General features: G+C 60.0%; 2 protein-coding genes and 1 pseudogene across 3 annotated transcripts in view; 2 read left to right on the top strand and 1 right to left on the bottom strand.

Annotated features, from left to right (window-relative positions):
* Positions 1 to 4,750: 4,750 nt before the first annotated feature.
* The window catches only part of LOC101953988 (galactoside alpha-(1,2)-fucosyltransferase 1-like), a 28,656-nt gene continuing 5,532 nt past the window's right edge, over positions 4,751 to 27,874 (top strand). The window contains 3 exon segments of the mRNA XM_065570980.1: positions 4,751 to 4,833; positions 5,363 to 5,529; positions 5,532 to 6,553. Of these exon segments, the coding sequence (XP_065427052.1) occupies positions 4,751 to 4,833; positions 5,363 to 5,529; positions 5,532 to 5,878 (597 nt within the window). The 3' untranslated portion in view covers positions 5,879 to 6,553.
* Positions 10,589 to 16,756, top strand: LOC101953691 (galactoside alpha-(1,2)-fucosyltransferase 2-like; annotated as a pseudogene).
* Positions 16,051 to 26,155, bottom strand: LOC101953396 (galactoside alpha-(1,2)-fucosyltransferase 2-like). 2 transcript variants are annotated; one of them, XM_065571081.1, is made up of 3 exons: positions 24,997 to 26,155; positions 22,558 to 23,390; positions 16,051 to 21,259 (listed from the first exon to the last, which is right to left on the bottom strand). In XM_065571081.1, the coding sequence occupies exon 3, from the start codon at positions 21,222 to 21,224 to the stop codon at positions 20,217 to 20,219; it is 1,008 nt and encodes a 335-aa protein (XP_065427153.1). In that variant the 5' UTR covers positions 21,225 to 21,259; positions 22,558 to 23,390; positions 24,997 to 26,155; the 3' UTR covers positions 16,051 to 20,216. The 2 variants fall into 2 exon arrangements, with proteins under 2 accessions (XP_065427153.1, XP_005312883.2); XM_005312826.5 differs by having other exon boundaries at positions 22,558 to 26,155.

The following is a 27,874-nucleotide window of genomic DNA, read 5'->3' as shown; positions in this document are numbered from 1 at the left end:
CCTGTCTCTGTCTCTCATTCTCCTCCCGTTCACGCTGATGCTGTCTCTCTTTCTCCTCCCGTTCATGCTGACGCTGTCTCTCTTCATGCTGTCTCTGTTGTTCACGATCCTCCAGCTCCCTCAGTTTTAGCTCTTTCTCCCATTCCAGCCAATTCCGCTCCCCGGATGCTGAACGTCGCCGGGAGGATCCTCTGCTGGCCGGCGAGCTTCGCCGGGGGGACCCCCTGCTGGCCGGGGGGGTCACGGCGCCTTCGGTATTTGCTGGGCTCCTCCCCACCCTTCCCCTAGGCATAGGAAGGAGGGGTCTCGGGAAGCCCTCAGCAGCGGGCTGACCACTCCCAGCTGGGACAGACACTGGTGCCTGCGCTGCATTTGCCAGGCTGCTTCCCTGAGACACAGGGATCGGTTCATTCGCGCGATCTTCCGCCTCCAGCTGGGCAATGAGCTGTTCTTTGGTGAGCCTCCCAACGCGCAGCCGCCTCTGCTTGCACAGCTCCACCAGGTCGCTCTTAAGCCGCTGGGCATACATCTTCCTGCTGGCCACTCACCGGCCTGTGTGCTCACAGCTCCCCACAGTTCCCAGGGGGACCCCTAGTGTGCCAGCCCTTCTCGAGGTCACCACCTCTCTGCCAGGGTCGAGCTGCAGACTCCTCCGCCCCTGGGACCACTCGCTGCGATCCCCCCGGGGGACCCTGTTACTGCAAAAGTCCTTCTCGCTGGTCACACACTCCCAGGGGTAATAACCGTCTCTCTCCCACTCTTCAGCGTGCCTGGTCCCCGTCAATCCCCCTTCGTTTTACTGCTCCCCAGTCACTTACTGCAGGAAGCGCCGTCCACGGGGTGCAGTAGATCCACCGCTGCCACCAGTTGTCACGGAGTATTGGGGGACTCAGGGCCCTGCACCCCCGGCTTCCTGCGATTCACCATGACTCTCAGCCAGCCAGTAAAGCAGAAGGTTTATTTGGATGACAGGAATACAGTCCAAGACAGGTCTTGCAGGCACAGACAACAGGGCCCCCCTCAGTTAGGTCCAGCTTGGGGTCCCAGGGCATGCCAGCCCACCCCCCTTGGGGGGTCAGAGCCATCTCTGCCTCCCAGCCATCTCTCCAGCCTGCTTCCAGCCTGCTTCCAGCACCCTGCCCTCAGCGACCCCTCCCACAGCCTTTGTTCAGTTTCCCGGCCCCGGAGTCATCTGACCTCCAACCCCCTCCTGGGTTCTCATGTTACAAGCTCAGGTATGTTCCCTTGGGCCGGCTCCCATCCCCCGATGCAGACCATCCTAGTCACACTCCCCTGTCAGCATTCACACACCCCAGCAAGAACAGTCCCAGTTCGTCACAGCCTCCGAACTGCTCTCTGCTCCAGCGCCAAACCCCTCCGCTTCAACTCCTCCGAACTGCTCTCTGCTCCAACGCCAAACCCCTTTGCTTCAACGCCTCCGAACTGCTCTCTGCTCCAGCGCCAAACCCCTCCGCTTCAACGCCTCCGAACTGCTCTCTGCTCCAGCGCCAAACCCCTCCGCTTCAACTCCTCCGAACTGCTCTCTGCTCCAGCGCCAAACCCCTCCCCTTCAACTCCTCCGAACTGCTCTCTGCTCCAGCGCCAAATCCCTCCGCTTCAACTCCTCCGAACTGCTCTCTGCTCCAGCGCCAAACCCCTCCCCTTCAACCCCTCCGAACTGCTCTCTGCGCCACCGCCAAACCCCTCCGCTTCAACGCCTCCGAACTGCTCTCTGCTCCAGCGCCAAACCCCTCCGCTTCAACGCCTCCGAACTGCTCTCTGCTCCAGCGCCAAACCCCTCCGCTTCAACGCCTCCGAACTGCTCTCTGCTCCAGCGCCAAACCCCTCCCCTTCAACCCCTCCGAACTGCTCTCTGCTCCAGCGCCAAACCCCTCCGCTTCAACTCCTCCGAACTGCTCTCTGCTCCAGCCCCAAACCCCTCCGCTTCAACTCCTCCGAACTGCTCTCTGCTCCAGCGCCAAACCCCTCCGCTTCAACTCCTCCGAACTGCTCTCTGCTCCAACGCCAAACCCCTTTGCTTCAACGCCTCCGAACTGCTCTCTGCTCCAGCGCCAAACCCCTCCGCTTCAACGCCTCCGAACTGCTCTCTGCTCCAGCGCCAAACCCCTCCGCTTCAACTCCTCCGAACTGCTCTCTGCTCCAGCGCCAAACCCCTCCCCTTCAACTCCTCCGAACTGCTCTCTGCTCCAGCGCCAAACCCCTCCGCTTCAACTCCTCCGAACTGCTCTCTGCTCCAGCGCCAAACCCCTCCGCTTCAACGCCTCCGAACTGCTCTCTGCTCCAGCGCCAAACCCCTCCCCTTCAACCCCTCCGAACTGCTCTCTGCTCCAGCGCCAAACCCCTCCGCTTCAACTCCTCCGAACTGCTCTCTGCTCCAGCCCCAAACCCCTCCGCTTCAACTCCTCCGAACTGCTCTCTGCTCCAGCGCCAAACCCCTCCGCTTCAACTCCTCCGAACTGCTCTCTGCTCCAACGCCAAACCCCTTTGCTTCAACGCCTCCGAACTGCTCTCTGCTCCAGCGCCAAACCCCTCCGCTTCAACGCCTCCGAACTGCTCTCTGCTCCAGCGCCAAACCCCTCCGCTTCAACTCCTCCGAACTGCTCTCTGCTCCAGCGCCAAACCCCTCCCCTTCAACTCCTCCGAACTGCTCTCTGCTCCAGCGCCAAACCCCTCCGCTTCAACTCCTCCGAACTGCTCTCTGCTCCAGCGCCAAACCCCTCCGCTTCAACTCCTCCGAACTGCTCTCTGCTCCAACGCCAAACCCCTCCGCTTCAACTCCTCCGAACTGCTCTCTGCTCCAGCGCCAAACCCCTCCCCTTCAACGCCTCCGAACTGCTCTCTGCTCCAGCGCCAAACCCCTCCCCTTCAACTCCTGCGAACTGCTCTCTGCTCCAGCGCCAAACCCCTCCCCTTCAACTCCTGCGAACTGCTCTCTGCTCCAGCGCCAAACCCCTCCGCTTCAACTCCTCCGAACTGCTCTCTGCTCCAGCGCCAAACCCCTCCCCTTCAACTCCTGCGAACTGCTCTCTGCTCCAGCGCCAAACCCCTCCCCTTCAACTCCTGCGAACTGCTCTCTGCTCCAGCGCCAAACCCCTCCGCTTCAACTCCTCCGAACTGCTCTCTGCTCCAACGCCAAACCCCTCCGCTTCAACGCCTCCGAACTGCTCTCTGCTCCAGCGCCAAACCCCTCCGCTTCAACTCCTCCAAACTGCTCTCTGCTCCAGCGCCAAACCCCTCCGCTTCAACTCCTCCAAACTGCTCTCTGCTCCAGCGCCAAACCCCTCCGCTTCAACGCCTCCGAACTGCTCTCTGCTCCAACGCCAAACCCCTCCGCTTCAACTCCTCCGAACTGCTCTCTGCTCCAGCGCCAAACCCCTCCGCTTCAACTCCTCCGAACTGCTCTCTGCTCCAGCGCCAAACCCCTCCGCTTCAACTCCTCCGAACTGCTCTCTGCTCCAGCGCCAAACCCCTCCCCTTCAACGCCTCCGAACTGCTCTCTGCTCCAGCGCCAAACCCCTCCCCTTCAACTCCTCCAAACTGCTCTCTGCTCCAGCGCCAAACCCCTCTGCTTCAATGCCTCCAACTATCTGATTGAAGCAGGGGGGTTTATCCAGGGCTGGCTCTGGCTTTTTTGCCGCCGCAGGCAAAAAAGTTGCCGGCCGCCCCCCCCCCCCAGCGCGGCAGGGGAGGGCGGCCGCAGCCCCGGGGGGAGGGCGGTGAGCCCGGTTGTGGCTCCGCTCTCCCCGGCGGCCCGGGGGGAGGGCGCCGGGAGCCGTGGGAGGAGGGCGAAGTGCCCGGTCGGGGCTCCGCTCTCCCCGGCGGCCAGAGCGCTGAGGGGAGGGCGGTGAGCCTGGCCGGGGCTCCGCTCTCCCCGGCGGCCGGGCGGGAGGGCGGCCAGAGCCCTGGGAGGAGGGCGGTGAGCCCGGACGGGGCTCCGCTCTCCCCGGTGGCCAGAGCCAGAGCACCGCACCCCGCCGCCCCCCTCCAGGTTGGCTCCAGGCTTGGTGGGCTTGTGCCTGGAGCCGGCCCTGGTTTTATCAGGTGACTGGCTTCAGGTGCCCTAATTGGCTTCTGGTGTAGCAGCCTCTCTTCCCTCTACAGGGACTAAGGCTCTCCTCATCCTGGGGTTTACAGATCTCCCATCGATCACTCGCCTGCTCCCCTCAGGCCGTGCTATGTCACACTGCTGACAAGGGATCGCCAGCAGACCAAAGCAGATCACCCAGCCAATAAAACCACACGCCATATGAGCTTAGATCCTAAAGTAGCTGGTTACAAGCAGGAATTTCTCCCCCGAAATGTTGCCTTCGACAGATTGCAGAGGTTCTTGAAGGCAAACTGCTCTTCCTTGCAGCTTAAAACTCCAGGTATTCCTGTCACAGGCCCGACACCTTTCCCAGCCCGGGCTCAGACCTCCGCCCCACCTTGGTCTTTGTTTCTTAGATGTTCTCAGCAGTCAGCCTGGGCGGGGATTCAGTGACGAATGAACCAAGATTAACTCACTCCCCTGCCTTACGTAGGATTGACACATGGGGTGTGTGGGGGGGAATCCTTTTTTCCAGTGTCGTCCCCCGCCCCTCCTGGTATTCCATCATGGAGTCCGGAACCAGGGGCCGGGATCACGTGATCAAAGCAGCCAGGAGACAGAGGCGCTTTGTCCCATCCCAGGCAGGTGGGAGAGGAACATCTTCAAGGACGTATTGTTCTTCCCAACGGCCCAGCCGGACTGATGGCTGCTGTCTGCTGGGCGTTCCCCAGGGGGAAACCCACTGGTCATTGGTCCAGCGTCGATATTCCTGATATTCAGGCCTGGTACGTTCACACCAATAGCATAATCACATTCAGCCAATCGTCACCCTTCTATTGATACCTCACATGCCTCGTCTTGCACAAAATATGTCACAGTGATGCTATAATTATATTGTAACACTAGTTCTATGAAGAATATGGGGTGTGGTGTCATAAGGTCTGGGAGGTTGCGGGGGGTGGGCTAGGAGCCAGGACGCCTGGGTTCTGTCCCCGGCTCTGGGATGGCAGTGGGGTCTAGAGGTGAACTTAGGCTTATAAGAAGCCCACGGGGTCTTTTTAAGGGGAACAGGCAAGACGCCGCGTTTATTGAAAATACAACACTTAGCGCAGGGATTCTCAAACTGGGGGTCGGGAACCTCAGGGGGTCGCGAGGTTATTACATGGAGGGGTTGCGAGCTGTCAACCTCCACCCTGAACCCGGCTTACCTCCAGTATTTATAAGGGTGTTAAATATATTTTAAAGGGTGTTTAATTTATTGGGGGGGGTCACACTCAGAGTCTTGCTGTGTGAAAGGGGGCACCAGTAAAAAAGTTTGAAACACACTGACTTAGCCTGTGCATTCAATCTTTCTCTCTTGCACACACACACACACACACGCGTGCGCATCCAGAGGGGGGATTACATCCAGGAGATGGCCGAGCACTGGAAGGGGGTGGTGGCGGACAGGGCCTACCTGGAGAAGGCCATGGGCTACTTCCGGCCAAGTACCAGGAGCCGGTCTTCGTGGTGACCAGCAACGGGATGGAGTGGTGCCAGGAGAACATTGACGCCTCGCGGGGGGACGTGTATTTCTCGGGGGACAGGAAGGAGTCGTCGCCGGGGAGGGACTTTGCTCTTTTGGCCCATTGCAACCACACGATCATGACTATTGGGACCTTCAGCATCTGGGCCGGTTACCTGGTCGGTGGGGAGACCATCTACTTGGCCAACTACACCCTCCCCGACTCCCCCTTCCTCAAGATCTTCAAGCCTGAGGCTGCTTTCCTCCCCGAGTGGATCGGGATCAACGCCGATCTCTCCCCGCTGCGGAGTGAGACATCTGGCTAGAGGAGCTCAGTTGGTGGCTGTCGCGGAGTGTGGGGGACTCAGGGCCCTGCACCCCCGGCTTCCTGCGATTCACCATGACTCTCAGCCAGCCAGTAAAGCAGAAGGTTTATTTAGATGACAGGAACACAGTCCAAGACGGGTCTTGCAGGCACAGACAACAGGATACTCCTCAGTTAGGTCCATCTTGGGGTCTCAGGGCACCTCAGCCCCCTTGGGAGGTCAGAGCCCTGTCTGCCTCCCAGACATATCACCCAGCCAGCTCAAAACTCTCCCTTCAGCGACCCCTCCCACAGCCTTTGTTCAGTTTCCCGGGCCAAGGTGTCACCTGGCCTCCAACCCCTTCCTGGGTTCTCATGTTACATGCTCAGGTATTCTCCGTGGGTCACTCTCCCATCCCCCAATGCAGACCATCCTAGCCACACTCCCCTGTCAGCATTTACAGACCACAGTAAGAAAAGTCCCAGTTCGTCACAGTGGCCACAGGACAACAGGATTCACCCGCCAGGACTGGGCATCTGGGCCCCCCGGCTGGTGCGGGCTGCGCTGGGGAGATCGGGGGCGATTGGAGCTGGGCTGGCGGGATTCAGAGCCCCACACGGAGCAGCCAATGACCTACATCGGACAACTTCTCATAGGAGTGTCCTGAGTGATGGGACCGTCTCCGTCTGTTGAATGGTTAGAGTGCAGGGGAGTGGGGGCTGGGAACCAGGACTCCTGGGTTCGAGTCCAGCTCCGGGAGGTGAGTGGGGTCTGTGATGAGTCGCCTCCCCCACTGCGGGGTGCCACGTGATGTACTGGGGTACCACTGAGCCCGCCTGTTCCACCAGCCTGGGCTCCCTCACCCTGTCCTGCTAAGCCAGGCCCTCAAGCCTCCTCCAGCCCACGCAGGTAGGGACACGCCCAGCCGCAGAAAGACAGACACGGGGATCAGCTCTGCGTGGGAAGGCTTCAGCTAGGGAATAGCCCAGCACTCCAGTGCTCACCCCCTCTGGGGTGCAAGCCCCAAATTGTGTTGCCGTGCGCTGCACAGAGACCTGCACAGCGCAAGCTCCGGAAATCTGCCCCCTCCGGCAATGGGGAGGAAGATCCGCACAGCGTTTCGCCCCCCAGTTACAAATTCCACAAGCTGCTTTTAGGGGAAACAAGAAACAAGGAAGCAGATCGCCCAGTGGTAAGAGCAGGGAGGGGCTGGGAGCCAGGACTCCTGGGTTCTCTCCCTGGCTCTGGGAGGGGAGTGGCGTCTAGTGGTTAGAGCAGGGTGAGCTGGGAGCCAGGACTCCTGGGTTCTCTCCCCGGCTCTGGGAGGGGAGTGGGGTCTAGTGGTTAGAGCAGGGGGGGCTGGGAGCCAGGACTCCTGGATTCTCTCCCCAGCTCTGGGAGGCGAGTGGGGTGGGATTAATATGTTCCAAAGCCAGACGGGACCGTTTGGATCTCCTAACCCAGGGCTGTCGAGCTCCGGTAGCTACAGCAACTGGAAACTGCGAGCGAGGCCCAGGCCGGGGAGCCCAGACTCGGCTCTGTCCCTGCCTCCTGCAGCCCGTCAGTGCAAACACCGGCGCGGGGCATCGCGCCGCCCTTGGGACCAGCTATTCTGAAGCAACAGCCGGGCGCTGCAGGGAGGGGGCCGCTGCTCTGCTCCCCCTGCCAGGCCTTGGACGCTGTGGTGGCTGCATTCAAGAAACACGGCTCTAGGCCCCCGGGCCCGATCCAGAGGTCGAACCACCTCTCTGCTCCCACGCGGGGATCCCGGTTGCTGCGTCCCCAGGTCCCGTCAGGCCTTCGGCCCCAGCGCCGCCTGGGGAACTCAGGTGCGGCTGGGTCCCCACCACGACTCCAAATCTCTCCCGGAGTCCCGGCTGCCCCGGAGGGCGACCCCCAGCCTGTGCGTGCGGCCGGCGTTCTCCGCTCCCGGATGGACTTGCTGACACGTCGCCGTAGGAAAACGCCCCCAGTGACCCCCGTGGCTCCGTGTCCCTGCCCCGGTCTCGGCGTCCTGCCCCCAGACCGTGCATCTGCGGGAAATGTGACCAGGGACGATGTTCTGGTTTCTCCATAAAGCTGGGAACTCGCGCAGGGCCCAGAACCGACCCCGGCCGGACCCCGCAGGAAACACCCTCGCTCGATGGCGCTTCCCCGGTCACAGGCGCCAACTTTATAATGTGCCAGGGGGGCCTCGCCCCCTGGCTCTGCCCCAGGCCCCGCCCCCTCCACTAAGGCCCCACCCTACCCCGCCTCTTCCCGCCCAGTTTCACTCCTTCCCCTGGGCGTGCTGCGTCCTTCCTTCTCCCCCCTTCCCCCAGTGTCACAGAGTTTGGGGGAGTCGGGGCCCTGCACCCCCGGCTTCCAGCGATTCACCGGGACTCTCCACCGCCCAGGAACACAGAAGGTTTATTTAGCCGACAGGAACACAGTTCAAGGCAGGTCTTGCAGGTACAGACAACAGGACCCCCTCAGTCAGGTCCATCTTGGGGGGCCAGGGGAGGCCAGAAGCCATTCCCCCAGCCAGCTCCAAACTGAGACACTCCAGCCCCTCCTCTGGCCTTTGTCTCTATCCCGGGCCAGGAGGGCACCTGATCTCTTTGTTCTCCAACACCTTCAGTTGGCACCTTGCAGGGGAGGGGCCCAGGCCATTAGTTGCCAGGAGACAGGGTGTCGGCTATTCTCTGTGCAGACAGTATCACAGGGGCCTTCTTGGGCTCTGCAACAATCACACACCCTGATCCCCCCACCTAGATACCTAAGAAATGCATAGGGGAAACTGAGGCACCCACCCAGTATTCAGAGAAAACATTAAGAACATTCCCACGTCGTCACGTCCAGAGCCTCCTGCATGCCGGGAAACAGCTGATTGCGGTGGGCAGGAGGGAGGGGGAGGTGCTGATCCGGGACCCGCCAGCGGGCGGGAGGTGCTGCGGCGGGTGGGGGAAGCTGTGGGAGGACTGTGCTCGGCCCCCACCGTTTTTTCCGCCGTGGGGGCTCCAGCCGTGGAGGACCCACGGAGTCGGCGCCTATGCGTTTTGAGACCCATCAGTTAGCAGTTTTTAATTCATTTCACGTGCGCCATGGTCATTTGAAAGCGTCCCAGTTTTTTAATCGCCACGTCATGCGGTACCACGGCAAATGCTGCCCCCACGTCGACACTGCTGTTGTGTCACCCAAACCTGTCGCGTCATCCAAAAAAGCTACCGGGTTAGTCTGCCAGGCTCTATTCTCCATAAACCCAAACTGCGCGGCGTGAATTACGTTACACGCCTTTCGGGCTTTATTAAGCGAGTCCCGTAGCAGCTGCTCCGTTAACTTGCCAGGGACGGATGTCCGGATGAGACACCTATAATTGTGGAATGGGCCTCTGGGGTCGTCCCGCTGACCCTGTCTAAATCTTGGCCCAACGTTCGCTTTTGCCCAGGCTTCCGGAATTGCCCCAGGGCTCCAAACCATATTCAAAAGCAACGTTAACCATCCTGCGAGTTCCTCGGCCTGCTCTTTTAAAACTCTTAGAGGCAAGTTATGCAGATCTGCTGATTTAAAAAATGTCTGACTTTAGTAGCAGCTGTTTGACTTCTGCAGCGGTACCAGTGGAATGGAAAGAGGGTTCTCATCACCATCTGATAAGACTGCATCAGCTGCTCTTCCCACCAGATACAGAACAGAAATGTTTATTGCCTTTCTTCGTTATTAGTGATAATTCTGCCATTTCCATCTAGTAATGGACCAACACCATTGGAAGGGTTCTTTTTGTTCCTAAGATACTTAAAAAAGCTCCTTATTGTCCTTAACGCTGGTGGCCGTACAGTTCTCCTTGTGTCCCATGGCTTCCCTTATCAATTTTCTACAATTCTTCGCTTCTGATTTATATTCATTACTACTATCAGTTTCCCCTCACTTCCAATTTGTTCTTTTTTATAGCTGCCTCCACTTCCCCTCTAAACCAGGTCAGTTTGTAACCAGTACGGCCTGGTTTTTGGGGATCTAGGAAAGTGTTCTTAGACAAATCCGATCTGTTATTCCTGTTTTTCAGATTAATTTCTCCCTCCTGGCTGATCTGGTTCATAATTGTTTCCAGCTTTGTGAAATTGGCCCTTTTAAAGCACCAAGCAGGGGCAGAGAGAGGTCTGTGGTCAGGGAGGGCTGAGAATCAGGCAGCTCAGGTCATGGGGTCAGGGGACAAACCCCCCCTCCCAGGTCCCTAAAGGCCAGCCCTGGTAGCCAGGGGAGAGCACCCCCTGCTGACCCCCTGCTTCCTGCAGGACAGCGCTCCCTACTGAGCCCCCCACCCCGCTCCCCTCAGCCCAGCACCCCCTGCTGACCGCCCCGCCCCATCCCATGCAGCCCAGCACCCCCTGCTGACCCTCCCACCCCTCTCCCCACAGCCCAGCGCCCCTGCTGACCCCCCAGCCCCGCTCCCTGCAGCTCAGCGCCCCCTGCTGACCCTCCCACCCCTCTCCCCACAGCCCAGCGCCCCTGCTGACCCCCCAGCCCCGCTCCCTGCAGCCCAGCGCCCCCTGCTGACCCCCCGCCCCACCCCATGCAGCCCAGCGCCCCCTGCTGACCCCCCCGCCCCAGTCCCCGCAGCAAGCGCCCCCTGCTGACCCCCCCGCCCCGCTCCCCGCAGCCCAGCGCCCCCTGGGGCCAGCCCTGCCAGCAGTGCTAGCCAGTCTGGAGCTCTGAGCCTTGGGCAGGACCTGGGGCCCGAACCCCGGCCGTGAAGCGGCGCGAGCCCAGAGAGCCTGACACGTCCCAGCTGCGCTCGCCCGAGAGAGGCCAATGGCTGCAGCCGGTGCGCCGGAGCCGGCGGGGGAAGCCAGCTGTAGACAGGAAACGCGTCAGCCGGGCGTCGCCACATGTGCCACTCAGGGGCTGAATGTCGGGGGGCCCGGAGGTGCCAGGAGCCTGTGGGGACGCGGGACGCCCCCTGTCTGCGCTGAGCGGGGCTGCGAAAAGCATCAAGAAACACCCCCCCGGGCGAATGGGGGTGAGTAACGCCTCCCCTACCGGCGGTGACACTTCCTCACGTCGAGCTCCGGCCCGGGCGCTGGCTCAGGAAGCTGTGGCAGGATGTCACCCCTGCAGAGCAGCTCGCTCGCACGGCAGCGGGCGACCTGACCCGGGGAACAGAGACGGGGGCAGCGGGAGGATGGGGACGGGGCCCCGAGAGCTGGGGGAGGAGGGTTGGAGCCCGGCGGCTGGTGGCTTTGAAGGGGAGTCAGGGAGTCGCTCCATTGCCAGAGCTGGGGCGAGAACCCAGGAGTCCTGGCTCCCAGCCCCCCCTGCTCTGAGTGCTGTGGGACCGGGGCGTGGGGTGCTGACACTGGCCTGGCTCGACTTCCCCAAACCGTCCGTCCGGGGGTGGCGACAGGCTTGGTGCAGGTGAGCCCAGAGACCCAGGGCTGGGACCTTGCCCGCAGGCCCAGCGGGGGTGGCAGGGGGCATCACCCCGGCTTGGCCCCCAGATCCCTTCGGACCCCAGACTCCCCGGCCCAACCCAGCTTCGCTCCTGTCTTGCCCCGTGGCTCGGAAACCTCCCACACTGCCACCTCCATTTCCCCTCCCTACATCCCCTCCCCCCATTTTCCCCTCCTCTCTCCCTACATCTCCACCCTCCCTCCATCCCCTCCCCCATTGCCCCCTCCCCTTGCCCTCCATCTCCACCCTTCCTCTGCCCCTCCCCACATTTCCTCCTCTCCTCCCCCATCTATGTCCTCTGTTCTTCCCCTCACCCCTCCATTCCCCCGACCCCACATCTCACAGTGCCCCCTGCCAGTCTGATACCCCGTGGGTGCTGGCTGTGCCCCCCCCACACTGTTGAGGTTCTGGGCAGGGGCCAAGGGGTAAAACTCAGTGATTCTAGGTAACCAGAGGACGTCATCGTCCCCCCCCCCTCACCCAGCCCCAGGGGGCGCTGGGCTGTAGGGAGTGAGGCGGGAGGCTCGGTACGGGGCACCATCCCCTTGCAGTCAGTGTGCTCTGTGACCATGACAGCCCCCTTCTGCCCCAGAGACCCCCCCCTTCCCCACCACAGCTCACTAGGACTCCTGGGTTCTCTCCCTGGCTCTGGGAAGGGAGTGGGGTCTAGTGGTTAGAGTAGGGGGTGCCGGTAGCCAGGACTCCTGGGTTCTCTCCCTGGCTCTGGGAGGGGAGTGAGGTCCAGTGGTTAGAGCAGAGGGGGTTGGGAGCCAGGACTCCTGGGTTCTCTCTCAGCAGGGGGTGCTGCAGATCAGGCCGGAGGGGCATCAGCAGAGCTGGCGGGGGGGAGGGGGTGGAAACACTGTTGCTCTGACTGTTCTCGCCTGCCCCTGCGCTGGGTTGTGGCTGAAGGGGCCGATCCGGGATCAAGCAGTGGCTCTGCTCCCCCCAACAACACACGTCCTGCTGGAGCTGGGGTCACCAGCCCCTCGGCTGGGTGGGGCTTTGCTGGCAGCTGAAGGTCTTTTGGAACACAGATAACTGAGCCAGGAAGACCCCCTCCCCCTTCTCCTCTAACCACTTGCCTATCCATCCCCCCCCCTTTCCTCCCTCCCCTGTTCCCCCCACCTTTCCCTTCGATTCACCCCCCTCCCCCAGGCTGGGATCTCCTTCCCTCATCATCGCTGGTGACTGCCCCGGGCTCCTGGGTCCCCTTCCGGATGCTCCTCAAACTGACCCTCTTCTCGCTGGTGTCCATCATGACCCTCTGCATCGCCATCTACCTAAGCATCTGGTTCCCCACTATGGAGTGGAGGTTCCCCACCCCGAACGCCACAGAGCGGGGCATGTGGACCGTGAACTCCGCCGGGCGCCTGGGGAACCAGATGGGGGAATACGCCACCCTCTACGCCCTGGCCAAGATGAACGGGCGCCAGGCCTACATCCCCATGGACATGCACCGGCAGCTGGCGCCCCTCTTCCGCATCACCCTGCCCGTGCTCTCCAGATTCAGGGCTTAGAGGATCCCGTGGAAGGACTATGAGCTCCACGACTGGATGTCGGAGGAGTACAGGCACATCGAGGGGAAATACGTCCGGCTGACGGGCTACCCCTGCTCCTGGACCTTCTACCACCACCTCCGGCAGGAGATCCTCCAGGAATTCTCCTTCCACGACCACGTCAAGGAGGAGGCCAACCGGTACCTGGCCGGGCTGCGTGGGCAGCGCCGGAACGTGACCTACGTGGGCGTCCACGTCCGGAGGGGGGATTACGTCCAGGTGATGGCCGAGCACTGGAAGGGGGTGGTGGCGGACAAGGCCTACCTGGAGAAGGCCATGGGCTACTTCCGGGACAAGTACCAGGAGCCGGTCTTCGTGGTGACCAGCAACAGGATGGAGTGGTGCCGGGAGAACATGGACGCCTCACGGTGGGACGTGTATTTCTCGGGGGACGGGAAGGAGTCGTCGCCGGGGAGGGACTTTGCTCTCTTGGTCCATTGCAACCACACAATCATGACCATCGGGACCTTTGGCATCTGGGCCGGCTACCTGGCTGGGGGGGAGACCATCTACTTGGCCAACTACATCCTTCCCGACTCCCCCTTCCTCAAGATCTTGAAGCCTGCGGCCGCCTTCCTCCCTGAGTGGATCGGGATCGACGCCGATCTCTCCCCGCTGCGCAGTGGGACATCTGGCTAGAGGAGCTCAGCTGGGATCACGTGATGAAAGCAGCCAGGAGACAGGGGCGCTTTGTCCCATCCCAGGCAGGTGGGAGAGGAGCATCTTCAAGGACGTATTGTTCTTCCCAACGGCCCAGCCGGACTGATGGCTGCTGTCTGCTGGGCGTTCCCCGGGGGAAACCCACTGGTCATTGGTCCAGCGTCGATATTCCTGATATTCAGGCCTGGTACGTTCACACCAATAGCATAATCACATTCAGCCAATCGTCACCTTTCTATTGATACCTCACATGCCTCGTCTTGCACAAAATATGTCACAGTGATGCTATAATTATATTGTAACACTAGTTCCACGAAGAATACGGGGTGTGGTGTCACCGGGTCTGGGAGGTTAGCGCGAGGGGGACTAGGAGCCAGGACGCCTGGGTTCTATCCCCGGCTCTGGGATGGCACTGGGGTCTAGAGGTGAAGTTAGGCTTATAAGAAGGACACGGGGTCTTTTTCAGGGGGAAAGGCAAGACACCGCGTTTATTGAAAATTCAACGCTTAGCCTGTGCATTCAATCTCACACACACACACGGGTCCTGCACGCGCTCTTGTCGTCCCCAGTCTGTCGTAGCTCAAGTCAATCTAATGGCCGGTTAGACTGAGCACGAGGGAGGAGCTGGGCTCCGTCGGTCGCGAGCCGATGCTCCGAAGGCTTTGTGGGCCTGACCCCAGAGTTCTCTGGCAAAACACCCATTTCCACTTTACCCTCTGGATTTCGCAATGTCATTCTGGAGTCGTTAGTCCATAAGTGGTGTTAATCTTTGGGTTTTCCGCTGTTGTCTCCCCTTCGGGGGTGTTTGCCTCACCTCTGAGGCTGTCAATGCCGCTAACTCCTTTAGCATCAGACACAATGGACGTTTTCTGATTGTTTCCTGCCGTCTCTCCAACTCTCTCACTTCTTCTTGACCATCTGGACATCTGCGATGGCTTCCACACGCCTCCTTAACCACGCACACGTCCTTTGCTCCTCACCCCAGACAAGTGTACAGAGCATTTCAGACAGGGTTACGGTTTATAAAGGGTTACATGGTGTCACGGAGTATTGGGGGACTCAGGGCCCTGCACCCCCGGCTTCCTGCGATTCACCATGACTCTCAGCCAGCCAGTAAAGCAGAAGGTTTATTTGGATGACAGGAATACAGTCCAAGACAGGTCTTGCAGGCACCGACAACAGGACCCCCTCAGTTAGGTTCATCTTGGGGTCCCAGGGCATCCCAGCCCAGCCCCCCTTGGGAGGTCAGAGCCATCTCTGCCCCCCCAGCCATCTCTCCAGCTCGCTTCCAACACTCTGCCTTCAGCGACCCCTCCCACCGCCTTTGTTCAGTTTCCCGGGCCAAGGTGTCACCTGGCCTTCAACCCCTTCCTGGGTTCTCATATTACACACTCAGGTATGCGCCTTCGGGCAGACTCCCATCCCGCAATGCAGACTATCCCAGCCACACTCCCCTGTCAGCATTCACAGACCACGGTAAGAACAGTCCCAGTTCGTCACACATGGTTACTATAGGGGTTACAAAAGAACTATACCCAACTTCGTTTGCAATGCAGATAAGAGACAAGACCTTAGAGCCAACATTGTCATGAAAACTTCCCCTAAAACCAAAGGGGGCCATAATCCGCCATAAGGACCGTTCTGGTCTGCCTGGCTGGTGCGTCTTTTCCAACGACCCGGAATCATAGAAGATCAGGGCTGGAAGGGACCTCAGGAGGTATCTAGTCCAACCCCCTGCTCAAAGCAGGACCAATTCCCAGCTAAATCATCCCAGCCAGGGCTTTGTCAAGCCGGGCCTTAAAAACCTCTAAGGAAGGAGATTCCACCACCTCCCTAGGGAACCCATTCCAGTGCTTCACCCCCCCCCCTAGGGACAGGGCCGGCTCTAGGCACCAGCCCTCCAAGCACGTGCTTGGGGCGGCACTTTCTAAGAGGCGGCACTCCGGCCCCCCTTTTTTATTTTTATTTTTTATTTTTTTGCTTGGGGCGGTATTACCGGGAGCCAGCCCTGGCCCAGCCACTCGCCCTGTCAGCGCGAGCTGGGATCCGTGCCCCCTGCCCAGCCCGGCGGCGCCCTGTACTGCGCTGCCCTGGGGGGACTCGGCGCGGCAGCGGCAGCAGGACCCCATCTCCCTCCCTGTATCCCGGGCGCCGCTCCGGCAGTCCCCACTGCCCTGACCCCCAGCTCCGAGACCAGCCCCTCTAAGCCTGGCACCCCCCGAGCCCATCCCCCACAACCCTGACCCCCAGCGCCGAGCCCAGCCCCTCTGAGCCGGACACCCCCCGACCCCATCTCCCCACAGCCCTGACCCCCAGCTCTGAGCCCAGCCCCTCTGTGCCGGACACCCCCCAACCCCATCTCCCCACAGCCCTGAGCCCAGCCCCTGTGATCCGGGCACCCCTCAACCCAGAGCCCAGCTCCCCACCCAGCCCTGGGCAACAGTAGCACCACCCCCAGGCAGCGACAGCCCATTGGCACCAACCATCACCATCACCCAGCGACAGCCCATTATGTAATTGCAAATGTCGACATCCCATTAAAGCATTGAATGTTTTTAAATAATGTATTTAGTGTATTTTCAAATGGTTACAAATTAATTTTTGAATCTATCTCACTGGTTACTTTTTACATTTCCAAATACATGTTACTCTAGTATTGCAACTTTTTTTTATGGAAGGGGCCCCCGAAATTGCTTTGCCCCAGGCCCCCTGAATCCTCTGGGCTGCTCTGCCCAGAGTGTGTGAGGAGCCGGGGAGGGAGGGAAGCGGGGTCCCCTGGAGCCGAGCCCGAGCTGCGGCGAGAGGGGCTCCCGGAGCGTGTGAAGAGGTGAGCGGCCGGCTGGGCTCGTCGGTGCTGAGCAGGTAGCCCCGCCGCCGGAGATCCTCGCCTTCCAGCCCGCCGGGGCTGGGCCAGGGTGCGGTGAGGCTGAAGAGAGCAGGTCCAGGGGGCTCTCCAGGTCCTCGGCCGCCAACATGTCAGGGGTGAGGGCGGTGAGTACGAACTGATCCACCTTGGCCACCAGCAGTGCCGCGAAGCCCAGGGAGGGGCCGTTTTCTCCGCCCCGCAGCCGCACCGCCACCTGGAAGTACTCCCACTCCGCGCCGCCCAGCAGCTCCACCCGCATGGGGACAGAGTCACGGCTGGGCCAGGGCTTGGCCGCCGTGTGCTGGTAGCGGATCCCACGTTTGACGGGGAGCCCAGTGCTGGGGCGGCAGGAGGTGCTGGGGGAGGGGGAAGCAGCCAAAATTTTTTTTGCTTGGGGCAGCAAAAAACCTAGAGCCGGCCCTGCCTAGGGAAAAAGATTTTCTTAATATCCAAGCTAGACCTCCCCTGCTGCAACTTGAGACCCAGGGTCGTTCCTTCCTGCTGTCCAGTCAGGGTGGCCGGCAGAATCCCATCCAATCCTACCATACATGGATACGTTGACTACATACGACATTATTATCCTTTATCCTTCATTATAAGTTATACAAAATACAAACATAAAATCCTACTACTACAGTTAGAGCTGGGGGGCTGGGAGCCAGGACTCCTGGGTTCTTTCCCCGGCTCTCGGACGGGAGTGTGGTCTAGTGGTTAGAGCAGGTGGGGCTGGGAGCAGGGGGTGCTCTCCCCTGGCCACCAGGGCTGGACTTTAGGGAACTGGGGGGGTGGGTCCTGTCCCTCTGACCCCATGACCTGAGCTGCCTGGTTCTCAGCCCTCTCTGACCCCAGGCCTCTCTCTGCCCCTACTTGGTGCTTTAGAAGGGTGAGAGAAAACAGAAAAACAGGAATGACCGATCGGATTTGTCTACGAACACTTTCCTAGCTCCCCCAAACCCAGGCCGTACTGGTTACAAACTGACCTGGTTTAGAGGGGAAGTGGAGGCAGCAAGAACCCCCTCCCCGGGCGAATGTGGGTGAGTAACACCCCCCCCACCACCAGCGGTGACGCTTCCTCACGTCTAGCTCCGGCCCGGGTGGTGGTCCAGGAATGTCAGGATGTCACCCCTGCTGGCTCCCAGCCCCCCTGCTCTGAGTGCTGTGGGACCGGGGTGTGGCGTGCTGACGCCGGCCTGGTTTGGCTTCCCCACACCGTCCGTCCGCGGGTGGCGAGGGGCCCGGATCAGGCCGGAGGGGCACCAGCAGAGCTGGCGGGGGGTGGGGGTGGAAACACTGTTGCTCTGACTGTTCTCGCCTGCCCCTGGGCTGGCTTGCGGCTGAAGGGGCCGATCCGGGATCAAGCAGTGGCTCTGCTCCCCCCAACAACACGCGTCCTGCTGGAGCTGGGGTCACCGGCCCCTCGGCTGGGCTGGGGGGGCAGCATGGGGGCGGGGCTGTGCTGGCAGCCGGAGGCCTTTTGGGAACAGAGGTAACTGGGCCACCCGCCTATCCATCCCGGGGTCCCCAGCCCCGCCCTCCGCCCCCCACCTCAATTCCCTGATGTGCAAGAGCGGCGCCAACTGCCAGTGCGTGTTCAGGAGGATGTAGGCCTGGATGTATTCACCCACGAAAGCTTGTGCTCCAATACTTCCGTTAGTCTATAAGGTGCCACAGGACTCTCTGTCGCTTTCTACAGATCCAGACTAACCCGGCTCCCCTCTGATAGCTTGTAACCAGTTTCGTCAGTTAAGTTTCAGTGTTTGTTTTATTCGCTGCTTCCCTTAATATCACTTAAAATCTATCCTGTGTCGTTAATCATAGAATCAAAGAATATCAGGGCTGGAAGGGACCTCAGGAGGTTCTAGTCCAACCCCCTGCTCAAAGCAGAACCAATCCCCAACTAAATCATCCCAGCCAGGGCTTTGTCAAGCCGGGTCTTAAAAACCTCCAAGGAAGGAGATTCCACCTCCCTAGGGAACCCATTCCAGTGCTTCACCACCCTCCTAGTGAAATAGTGTTTCCTAATATCCAACCTAAACCTCCCCCACGGCAACTTGAGACCATTGCTCCTTGTTCTGTCATCTGCCACCACTGAGAACAGCCGAACTCCATCCTCTTTGGAACCCCCCTTCAGGTAGTTGAAGGTTGCTATCAAATCCCCCCTCACTCTTCTCTTCTGCAGACTAAACAAGCCCAGTTCCCTCAGCCTCTCCTCATAAGTCATGTGCTCCAGCCCCCTGATCATTTTTGTTGCCCTCCGCTGGACTCTCTCCAATTTTTCCACATCCTCCTTGTAGTGTGGGGCCCAAAACTGGACACAGTATTCCAGATGAGGCCTCACCAATGTTGAATAAAGGGGAACGATCACGTTCCTCGATCTATTGGCAATGCCCCTACTTATACAGCCCAAAATGCCGTTAGCCTTCTTGGCAACAAGAGCACACTGTTGACTCGTATCCAGCTTCTCGTCCACTGTGACCCCTAGGTCCTTTTCTGCAGAACTGCTACCTAGCCATTCGGTCCCTAGTCTGTAGCAGTGCATGGGATTCTTCCGTCCTAAGTGCAGGACTCTGCACTTGTCCTTGTTGAACCTCATCAGGTTTTTTTGGCTCAATCCTCTAATTTGTCTAGGTCCCTCTGTATCCGACCCCTACCATCCAGCGTATCTACCACGCCTCCCAGTTTCGTGTCATCTGCAAACTTGCTGAGAGTGCAGTCCACACCATCCTCCAGATCATTAATAAAGATATTAAACAAAACCAGCCCCAGGACCGACCCTTGGGGCACTCCGCTTGAAACCGGCTGCCAACTAGACATGGAGCCATTGATCACTACCCGTTGAGCCCGACGATCTAGCCAGGTTTCTATCCACCTTACAGTCCATTCATCCAGCCCATACTTCTTTAACTTGCCGGCAAGAATACTGTGGGAGACCGTATCAAAAGCTTTGTTAAAGTCAAGGAATAACACATCCACTGCTTTCCCCTCATCCACAGAGCCAGTTATCTCCTCATAGAAGGCAATCAGGTTGGTCAGGCACGACTTCCCCTTGGTGAATCCATGCTGACTGTTCCTGATCACTTTCCTCTCCTCTAAGTGCTTCAGAATTGATTCCCTGAGGACCTGCTCCATGAATAAATTAATAAACTTGTTTCTTGTTTTCCCTAAAAGCAGCTTGTGGAATTTGTAACTGGGGGGCGAAACGCTGTGCGGATCTTCCTCCCCATTGCGGGAGGGGGCGAATTTCAGGAGCTTGCGCTGTGCAGGTCTCTGTGCAACACAATTTGGGGTTTGCACCCCAGAGGGGGTGAGCACTGGGGTGCTGGGCTATTCCCTAGCTGAAGCCTTCCCACGCAGAGCTGATCTCCGTGTCTGTCTTTCTGCGGCTGGGCGTGTCCCTACCTGCGTGGGCTGGAGGAGGCTTGAGGGCCTGGCTTAGCAGGACAGGGTGAGGGAGCCCAGGCTGGTGGAACAGGCGGGCTCAGTGGTACCCCAGTACATCACGTGGCACCCCGCAGTGGGGGAGGCGACTCGTCACAGACCCCACTCACCTCCTGGAGCTGGACTCGAACCCAGGAGTCCCGGCTCCCAGCCCCCACTCCCCTCCGCTCTAACCATTCAACAGACGGAGACGGTCCCATCACTCAGGACACTCCTATGAGAAGTTGTCCGATGTAGGCCATTGGCTGCTTCGTGTGGGGCTCTGAATCCCGCCAGCCCAGCTGCAATCGCCCCCGATCTCCCCAGCGCAGCCCACACCAGCCGGGGGGCCCAGGTGCCCAGTCCTCGCCCGACTGGCTAAGTCCTGGCGGGTGGATCCCATTGGCAGCCTGTGGCCACTGGCTGAGCTCCTCTAGCCAGATGTCCCACTGCGCAGCGGGGAGAGATCGGCGTCGATCCCGATCCACTCAGGGAGGAAGGCGGCCGCAGGTTTGAAGAGCTTGAGGAAGGGGGAGTCGGGGAGGGTGTAGTTGGCCAAGTAGATGGTCTCCCCCCCAGCCAGGTAACCGGCCCAGATGCCGAAGGTCCCGATGGTCATGATCGTGTGGTTGCAATGGGCCAAGAGAGTGAAGTCCCTCCCCGGCGACGACTCCTTCCCTTCCCCTGAGAAATACACGTCCCCCCGCGAGGCGTCGATGTTCTCCCGGCACCACTCCATCCCGTTGCTGGTCACCACGAAGACCGGCTCCTGGTACTTGGCCCGGAAGTAGCCCATGGCCTTCTCCAGGTAGGCCTTGTCCGCCACCACCCCCTTCCAGACCTGGGGCATCACCCAGACGTAGTCCCCCCTCCGGACGTGGACGCCCACGTAGGTCACGTTCCGGCGCTGCCCACGCAGCCCGGCCAGGTACCGGTTGGCCTCCTCCTTGACGTGGTCGTGGAAGAAGAATTCCTGGAGGATCTCCTGCCGGAGGTGGTGGTAAAAGGTCCAGGAGCAGGGGTAGCCCGTCAGCCGGACGTATTTCCCCTCGATGTGCCTGTACTCCTCCGACATCCAGTCGTGGAGCTCATAGTCCTTCCATAGGATACTCCAAGCTCTGAATCTGGAGAGCACGGGCAGGGTGATGCGGAAGAGCGGCGCCAGCTGCTGATGCATCTCGGGGAGGATGTAGGCCTGTCGCCCGTTCATCTTGGCCAGGGCGTAGAGGGTGGCGTATTCCCCCATCTGGTTCCCCAGACGCCCGGCAGAGTTCACAGTCCACATGCCCTGCTCCGTGGCGTTCGGGGAGTGGAGCCTCTGCCATGCGGCGGGGAACCGGCTGCTTACGTGGATGAGGAAGGAGAAGGTCATGATGGCCAGCAGGTAGAGGTTCACCTTGAGGAGCGTCCGGAAGGGGACCCAGGAGCCCGGGGCAGTCATGGCTCCCAGCGATGATGAGGGAAGGAGATCCCAGCCTGGGGGAGGGGGGTGAATAGAAGGGAAAGTGTGGGGGGGGAACAGGGGAGGGAGGAAGGGGGGGGATGGATAAGCGGGTGGTTAGAGGAGAAGGGGGAGGGGCTCTTCCTGGCCCAGGTACCTCTGTTCCCAAAAGGCCTCCGGTTGCCAGCAGAGCCCCGCCCCTGAGCTGCCCCGCCCCCACGCCAGCCCAGGGGCCGGTGACCCCAGCTCCAGCAGGACACGTGTTGTTGGGGGGAGCAGAGCCACTGCTTGATCCCGGATCGGCCCCTTCAGCCACAACCCGACCCAGGGGCAGGCGAGAACAGTCAGAGCAACAGTGTTTCCACCCCCTCCCCCCCGCCAGCTCTGCTGGTGCCCCTCCGGCCTGATCCGCAGCCCCCCCTGCTGAGAGAGAACCCAGGAGTCCTGGCTCCCAGCCCTTCCCCCCGTAACCACTAGACCCCACTCCCCTCCCAGAGCCGGGGCGAGAACCCAGGAGTCCTGGTGAGCAGTGGTGGGGAAGGGGGGTCACTGGGGCAGAAGGGGGCTGCCATGAGTGCAGCGGGAGAGGATGGAGGGAGGGTGGAAATGGAGAGGGGGGGAGGGGGAGATGGGGGGAAGGTGAAGATTGAGGGGGAGGGGAGGGAACAGAGGAGGGGTGGAGATGGAGGGGGAGGTGAGGAGGAAATGGGGGAGGGGACGCAGGGAGGGGGAAATGGAGGCAGAAGAGGAGGGAGGAAGTAGTCCCCAGCGGAGGAGTGCGGCGCAGGGTGGGAGGTTTCCGAGCCGACAGGCAGGACAGGAGCGAAGCCGGGTTGGGCCGGGCCGGGGAGTCCGGGGTCTGGAGGCATCTGGGGGCCGAGCCAGGGTGATGGCCCCCTGCCCTCCCCCCGGGGCCTGCGGCCGAGGTCCCAGCCCTGGGTCTCTGGGCCCAGCTGCACCAGGCCTGTCGCCACCCCCGGACGGACGGTTTGGGGAAGTCGAGCCAGGCCAGCGTCAGCACCCCATGCCCCGGTCCCACAGCACTCAGAGCAGGGGGGGCTGGGAGCCAGGACTCCTGGGTTCTCACCCCGGCTCTGGCAATGGGGTGACTCCCCTACAAAGCTGCCGGGCTCCTATCCTCCTCCCCCAGCTCTCGGGGCCCCGTCCCCATCCTCCCCCCGCCCCCGTCTCTGTTCCCCGGGTCAGGTCGCCTGCTGCCGTGCGAGCGAGCTGCTGTGCAGGGGTGACATCCTGCCACAGCTTCCTGAGCCAGCGCCCGGGCCGGAGCTCGACGTGAGGAAGTGTCACCGCCGGTAGGGGAGGCGTTACTCACCCCCATTCGCCCGGGGGGGTGTTTCTTGATGCTTTTCGCAGCCCCGCTCAGTGCAGACACGGGGTGACCCGCATCCAAACAGGTTCCTGGCACCTCCGGGCCCCCCGACATTCAGACGCTGAGCCACACAGGCGGGGACGTCCGGCTAACGCATTTCCCAGCTGGGTTCCTCCCACTGGCTCCAGCTAGGAGAGTGCAGCTGGGACGTGTCTGGCCACAAAGAAGGGACCAAAAGTCGCCTCATTATCTCTGGGCTCGCGCCGCTTCCCAGCCGGGGTTCAGGGTCCTGCCCCGGGTCCAGAGCTCCAGGCTAGTTAGCACAGCCGTCAGGGCTGGCCCCAGGGGGCGAGGGGCTGATTTCTTGTCTCGCCTTCGGGGGGGTTTGCCTCATCTCTGAGGTCGTCAGTGCCGCTAACTCGCTTAGCATCGGGCGAATGGATTTTTCCTGCCGCCTCTCCAAGTCCCTCACTTCTTCTTGACCATCTGGACATCTGCGATGGCTTCCACATGCCTCCTTAACCACGCACACGTCCTTTGCTCCTCACCCCAGACAAGTGTACAGAACATTTCAGACAGGGTTACCGTTTATAAAGGGTTACATGGTTACTACAGGGGTTACAAAAGAACCACCCCCAACTTCGTTTGCAATGCAGATGAGAGACAAGACCTTAGAGCCAACATTGTCATGAAAACTTCTCCTAAAACCAAAGGGGGCCATAATCCGCCATAAGGACCGGTCTGGTCTGTTCCTGCCTTAACAGTTCAGAGACAGGCAGCCTGGCTGACGTGTCTTTTCCAACGACCCAGGGTGGCCGGCAGAATCCAATCCAACCCTACCATACATGGATATATTGAATACACACGACATCCTTCATTCTGAGTTATACAAAATACAAACATAAAATCCTACTACTGCAGTTAGAGCAGGTTGGCTGGGAGCCAGGACTCCTGGGTTCACTCACTGGCTTTGGGAGGGGAGTGGGGTCTAATGGTTAGAACAGGGGGAGCTGGGAGCCAAGACTCCTGGGTTCTCTCCCTGGCTCTGGGAGGGCAGTGGGGTCTAATGGTTAGAACAGGGGGAGCTGGGAGCCAAGACTCCTGGGTTCTCTCCCCGGCTCTGGGAGGGGAGTGGGGTCTAATGGTTAGAGCAGGGTGAGCTAGGAGCCAGGACTCCTGGGTTCTCTCCCCGGCTCTGGGAGGGGAGTGGGGTCTAGTGATTAGAGCAGGTTGGCTGGGAGCCAGGACTCCTGGGTTCTCTCCCTGGCTCTGGGAGGGGAGTGGGGTCTAGTGGTTAGAACAGGGGGAGCTGGGAGCCAAGACGCCTGGGTTCTCTCCCTGGCTCTGGGAGGGGAGTGGGGTCTAGTGGTTAGAACAGGGGGAGCTGGGAGCCAAGATGCCTGGGTTCTCTCCCCGGCTCTGGGAGGGAAGTGGGGTCTAGTGGTTAGAGCAGGGTGAGCTGGGAGCCAGGACTCCTGGGTTCTCTCCCCGGCTCTGGGAGGGGAGTGGGGTCTAGTGGTTAGAGCAGGTTGGCTGGAAGCCAGGACTCCTGGGTTCTCTCCCCGGCTCTGGGAGGCGAGTGGGGTTGGATTAATATGTTCCAAAGCCAGACGGGACCGTTTGGATCTCCTAACCCAGAGCAGTCAAGCTCCGGTAGCTACAGCAACTGGAAACTGCGAGCGAGGCCCAGGTGGGGGGAGCCCAGACCCGGCTCTGTCCCTGCCTCCCGCGGCCCGTCAGTGCAAACACCGGCGCGGGGCATCGTGCCGCCCTTGGGACCAGGTATTCTGCAGCAACAGCCGGGCGCTGCAGGGAGGGAGCCGCTGCTCTGCTCCCCCTGCCCGGCCTTGGACGCTGTGGTGGCTGCATTCAAGAAACACGGCTCTAGGCCCCGGAACTGCCCCGGACGATTTCTAGGGCAGCCCTTGGGCAAAAACAGCGAAGCCGGCGGAGGATCTGCCGCTAAACAGTTGCGATGGTGAAACAAAGCGGCTTCTGATGGGACACAGCCGAGAGTATCAATTAGTAAGGGGAGGGATAGCTCAGTGCTTTGAGCATTGGCCTGCTAAACCCAGGGTTGGGAGTTCAATCCTTGAGAGGGCCATTTAGGGATCTGGGGCAGAGGGTTGGACTAGATGACCTCCTGAAGTCCCTTCCAATCCTGATATTCTATGAAATTCAGGTCAAATTGCTTAGAGCAGGGCAGCTTTGAGTTCCTTTCCTATTAAGGCAAAACAAACCCGAGAGAGAGGACTTCAGTCCCAGCCCACTGATTAACCACAAGTCACACAAGCAATTCCCTCAGACACTCCAGTTCCCTTGTATCACCACCAGCCCCGCTCCTTATGGGGACGAATGAAAACCAACAGCCCAGTTAAAATAAAAACATTTCTCCTGATCCCAAAGGACCCAGACCGGGTCAATATACAAGTCAGATCTTACCCACAAATCACGCTGTTGCCAGTCCTTCAGACTCGAAAAGCATTCATAAAAAGAAAGAAAACATAGATGAGAGTTAAAATTGGTTAAATGGAATCAAAAACATCCAACAATTGCAAAGTTCTTCGTTCAAGCCCGTTTCAGGCTTGACGGGATAACCGCTGCTTTAAACCAATCGAGTCTCTGGAGTACAAACATCCCAGCTTGGATGGGTCGTTCAGAGCTTCAGTTTGTAGCAAAGTTCCTCCGGAGGTCAGAAGCAGGAAGGAAAACAAGACAGAGGAAATTCCAGGGCCTTTTATATCCTCTGCCATGTGGAAGGACACCCCCCCCCCCCTTTGTTCTTACTGTGGAAAATCACAGCCGTAAGATGGAGTTTGGAGTCACATGGGCGAGTCACATGTCCATGCATGTCGCAGTTCTTTACAGGTAGAGCAACCATTGCTCACATGCTACCTTGAACGTTGTCGCGGACAGGCAGAGCCCACCTGGATGCAGGGGAGACTGGGATGTGCCGGGCTGAGGGAGGCCAGGCCTGAGGCCCTGAGAGTTTCCTGTGCTGGGTTCAACGCTCAATAAACCCTCCTGTTTTACGCTGGCTGAGAGTCGCCCCAGGCTAGAGAACAGGGTTGCATCACCCCCTTCGGGGGGTGGAGGCCCCGGGGGTCCAGAGCGAGGGGACTCCCTGAGGGGGCCCACGGCGAGAGACAGACGTGCTAAGGCTCAGAGAGGTGCGGCTCCAGGAGGTAGAGGGGCTTAACCCCGAGAGTGGACCCCCGAGAAGGGCTGTCTCACTGAAAGGGGCACCCCCCACGGACGGCACGGGGCCAAGAGTGGGCCCGACCTGTGAGTCTGTGACAAACAAATGTTCCCATGAAAGCTCCTCAGATGCGGATTGGAGTCTCCCAAGGGCCATTGTCAGTTAAGTGTGTCTTGATATTCTTCACTGCTGCTACTTTGAATCAAACACATTGAGATAGACGTACATAGCGAATACTCATAACTTCAAATACAGAAATGATGCACACCTACAGACAGCATAATCATAACCAGCAAACGACAACCTTTTCATAGACACCTTACTTGACCTCCTTTGTACCAGATTTGGTGCAACTATAGGACTTTGGTTGCAACCATGATCTATACGGTCACCGTTCATGTCAATAACATCACAAATGGTTAATTCCTCTGGCAAAAACGTGCGCCGGCTGCCACCAATCTGTCTCCCTCCACCCTCCAGCCGTGGGGCCGGGTTCAACCTTCCTCTGCTCGCCTGAGGAGCCCGTTCCCCACGTCGGTCCTTAGAGCCAGTGATCGAGTCCACCCTGAGCCGTCTCTGCTCAGCGATACAGCTGGAGTTCCTGGCGTCTCTCGCCCTCTGGCAGGTTTTCTAACTCTTCACTCAACCCCCCGGCTCTTCTCCGGCCCCTCTGCCATTTCGCCACATCCTCCTGGAACTGCGGGCACCAGAGCTGGGCGCAGGATCCGCCCCCAGGCCGGATCCAGAGGCCGAACCACCTCTCTGCTCCCACTCTGGGATCCCCGGTTGATGTGTCCAAAGATCCCGTTAGCCCATCGGCCCCAGCGACGCCCGGGGAGCTCAGGTGCGGCTGGGTCCCCACCACGACCCCAAATCTTTCCCGGCTGCCCAGGAGAGCGACTCCCAGCCTGTGCGAGTGACCGGCGTTCTCTGGGTCCCGGACGGACATGCTGACACGGAGCCATATGAAAACACAGGCTGGTCGCTTGCCCCCAGCGACCCCCGTGGCTCTGTGTCCTGGACCCGGGCTTGGCGTCACTCCCCCCGCCCCCAGGTCATCACCCAAACCTGTCCTCTCCTCAAAAAACGCTACCGCGTTAGTTTGAGAGGCCCTATTCTCCATAAACCCAAACTGCGCGGCGTTAATTACGTTACACGCCTTTAGGGCTTTATTAAGCGAGTCCCGTAGCAGCTGCTCCATTAACTTGCCCGGGATGGATGTCCGGCTAAGACACCTATAATTGTGGAATGGGCCTCTGGGGTCGGCCTGCTGACCCTGTCTAAATCTTGGCCCAACGTTCGCTTTTCTTCAGGTATCCGGAATTGCCCCAGGGCTCCAAACTGTCTTCTGCTGATTTAACAAAGTCTGACGTTGGTAGCAGCTGTTTGACTCCCCCAGCGGTACGCGTGGCATGGAAAGAGGGTTCGCAGATGTGACGAAGTGGGGGATTTTCTTGTTTTTTCCTTGGTTGTCCAATGGTTGGCATGCAGAGGCGGTGGGACTCAGTGTCCCTGGGTGTTACTGGTTTAACGAGGTGAGCGGAGAGGGAGTTTGTGGTTACAGAGGACCGGAGAGGGAACTTGGGACCCCAGCCACTGGCCTGGAGAATGGACACCCCAGTGACTAGTGACCAGGTGACCGGGAGGCCCAGCTCAGGAGTCGCAGCCGGTTGTGGCCAGTGGGAGGACAATGGGCTGCAGGGACAGGACCCCGGTGACCGGACCAGCCGGTTCCAGCCAGAGGACGGAAGAGGGGAGAGGAGGCCCAGACAACCCTGGTTACGTGGAGAGAAGACAATGAACAGAGGAGGGTTTGGGGCCGGGGGTATCAGATGTCCAGCTGGGAAGCAGGGGGGAGGGGGGCTCTGGGCTGGAGAGGGGGAGCAGGCAGAGCCCACCTGGATGCAGAGAGACTGGGATGTGCTGGGCTGAGGGAGGCCAGGCCTGAGGCCCTGAGAGTTTCCTGTGCTGGGTTCAACGCTCAATAAACCCTCCTTTGTTACGCTGGCTGAGAGTCGCTCGGGACTAGAGAACAGGGTTGCATCAACCCCTTCGGGGGGGTGGAGGCTTTGGGGGGCCAGAGCGAGGGGACTCCCTGAGAGGGCCCAAGGCGAGAGACAG

This window comes from Chrysemys picta, chromosome 17 (genome assembly GCF_011386835.1).
Source record: "Chrysemys picta bellii isolate R12L10 chromosome 17, ASM1138683v2, whole genome shotgun sequence".
Classification (NCBI taxonomy): Eukaryota; Metazoa; Chordata; order Testudines; family Emydidae; genus Chrysemys; species Chrysemys picta.
Note: the sequence above shows the minus strand (reverse complement) of the source record. Positions and strands in the feature narration are given on the sequence as shown.

Coding starts and splice junctions, on each gene's coding strand:
- LOC101953396 (XM_005312826.5), bottom strand. CDS start 21,224: ATGACTGCCCCGGGCTCCTGGGTCCCCTTCCGGACGCTCCTCAAGGTG.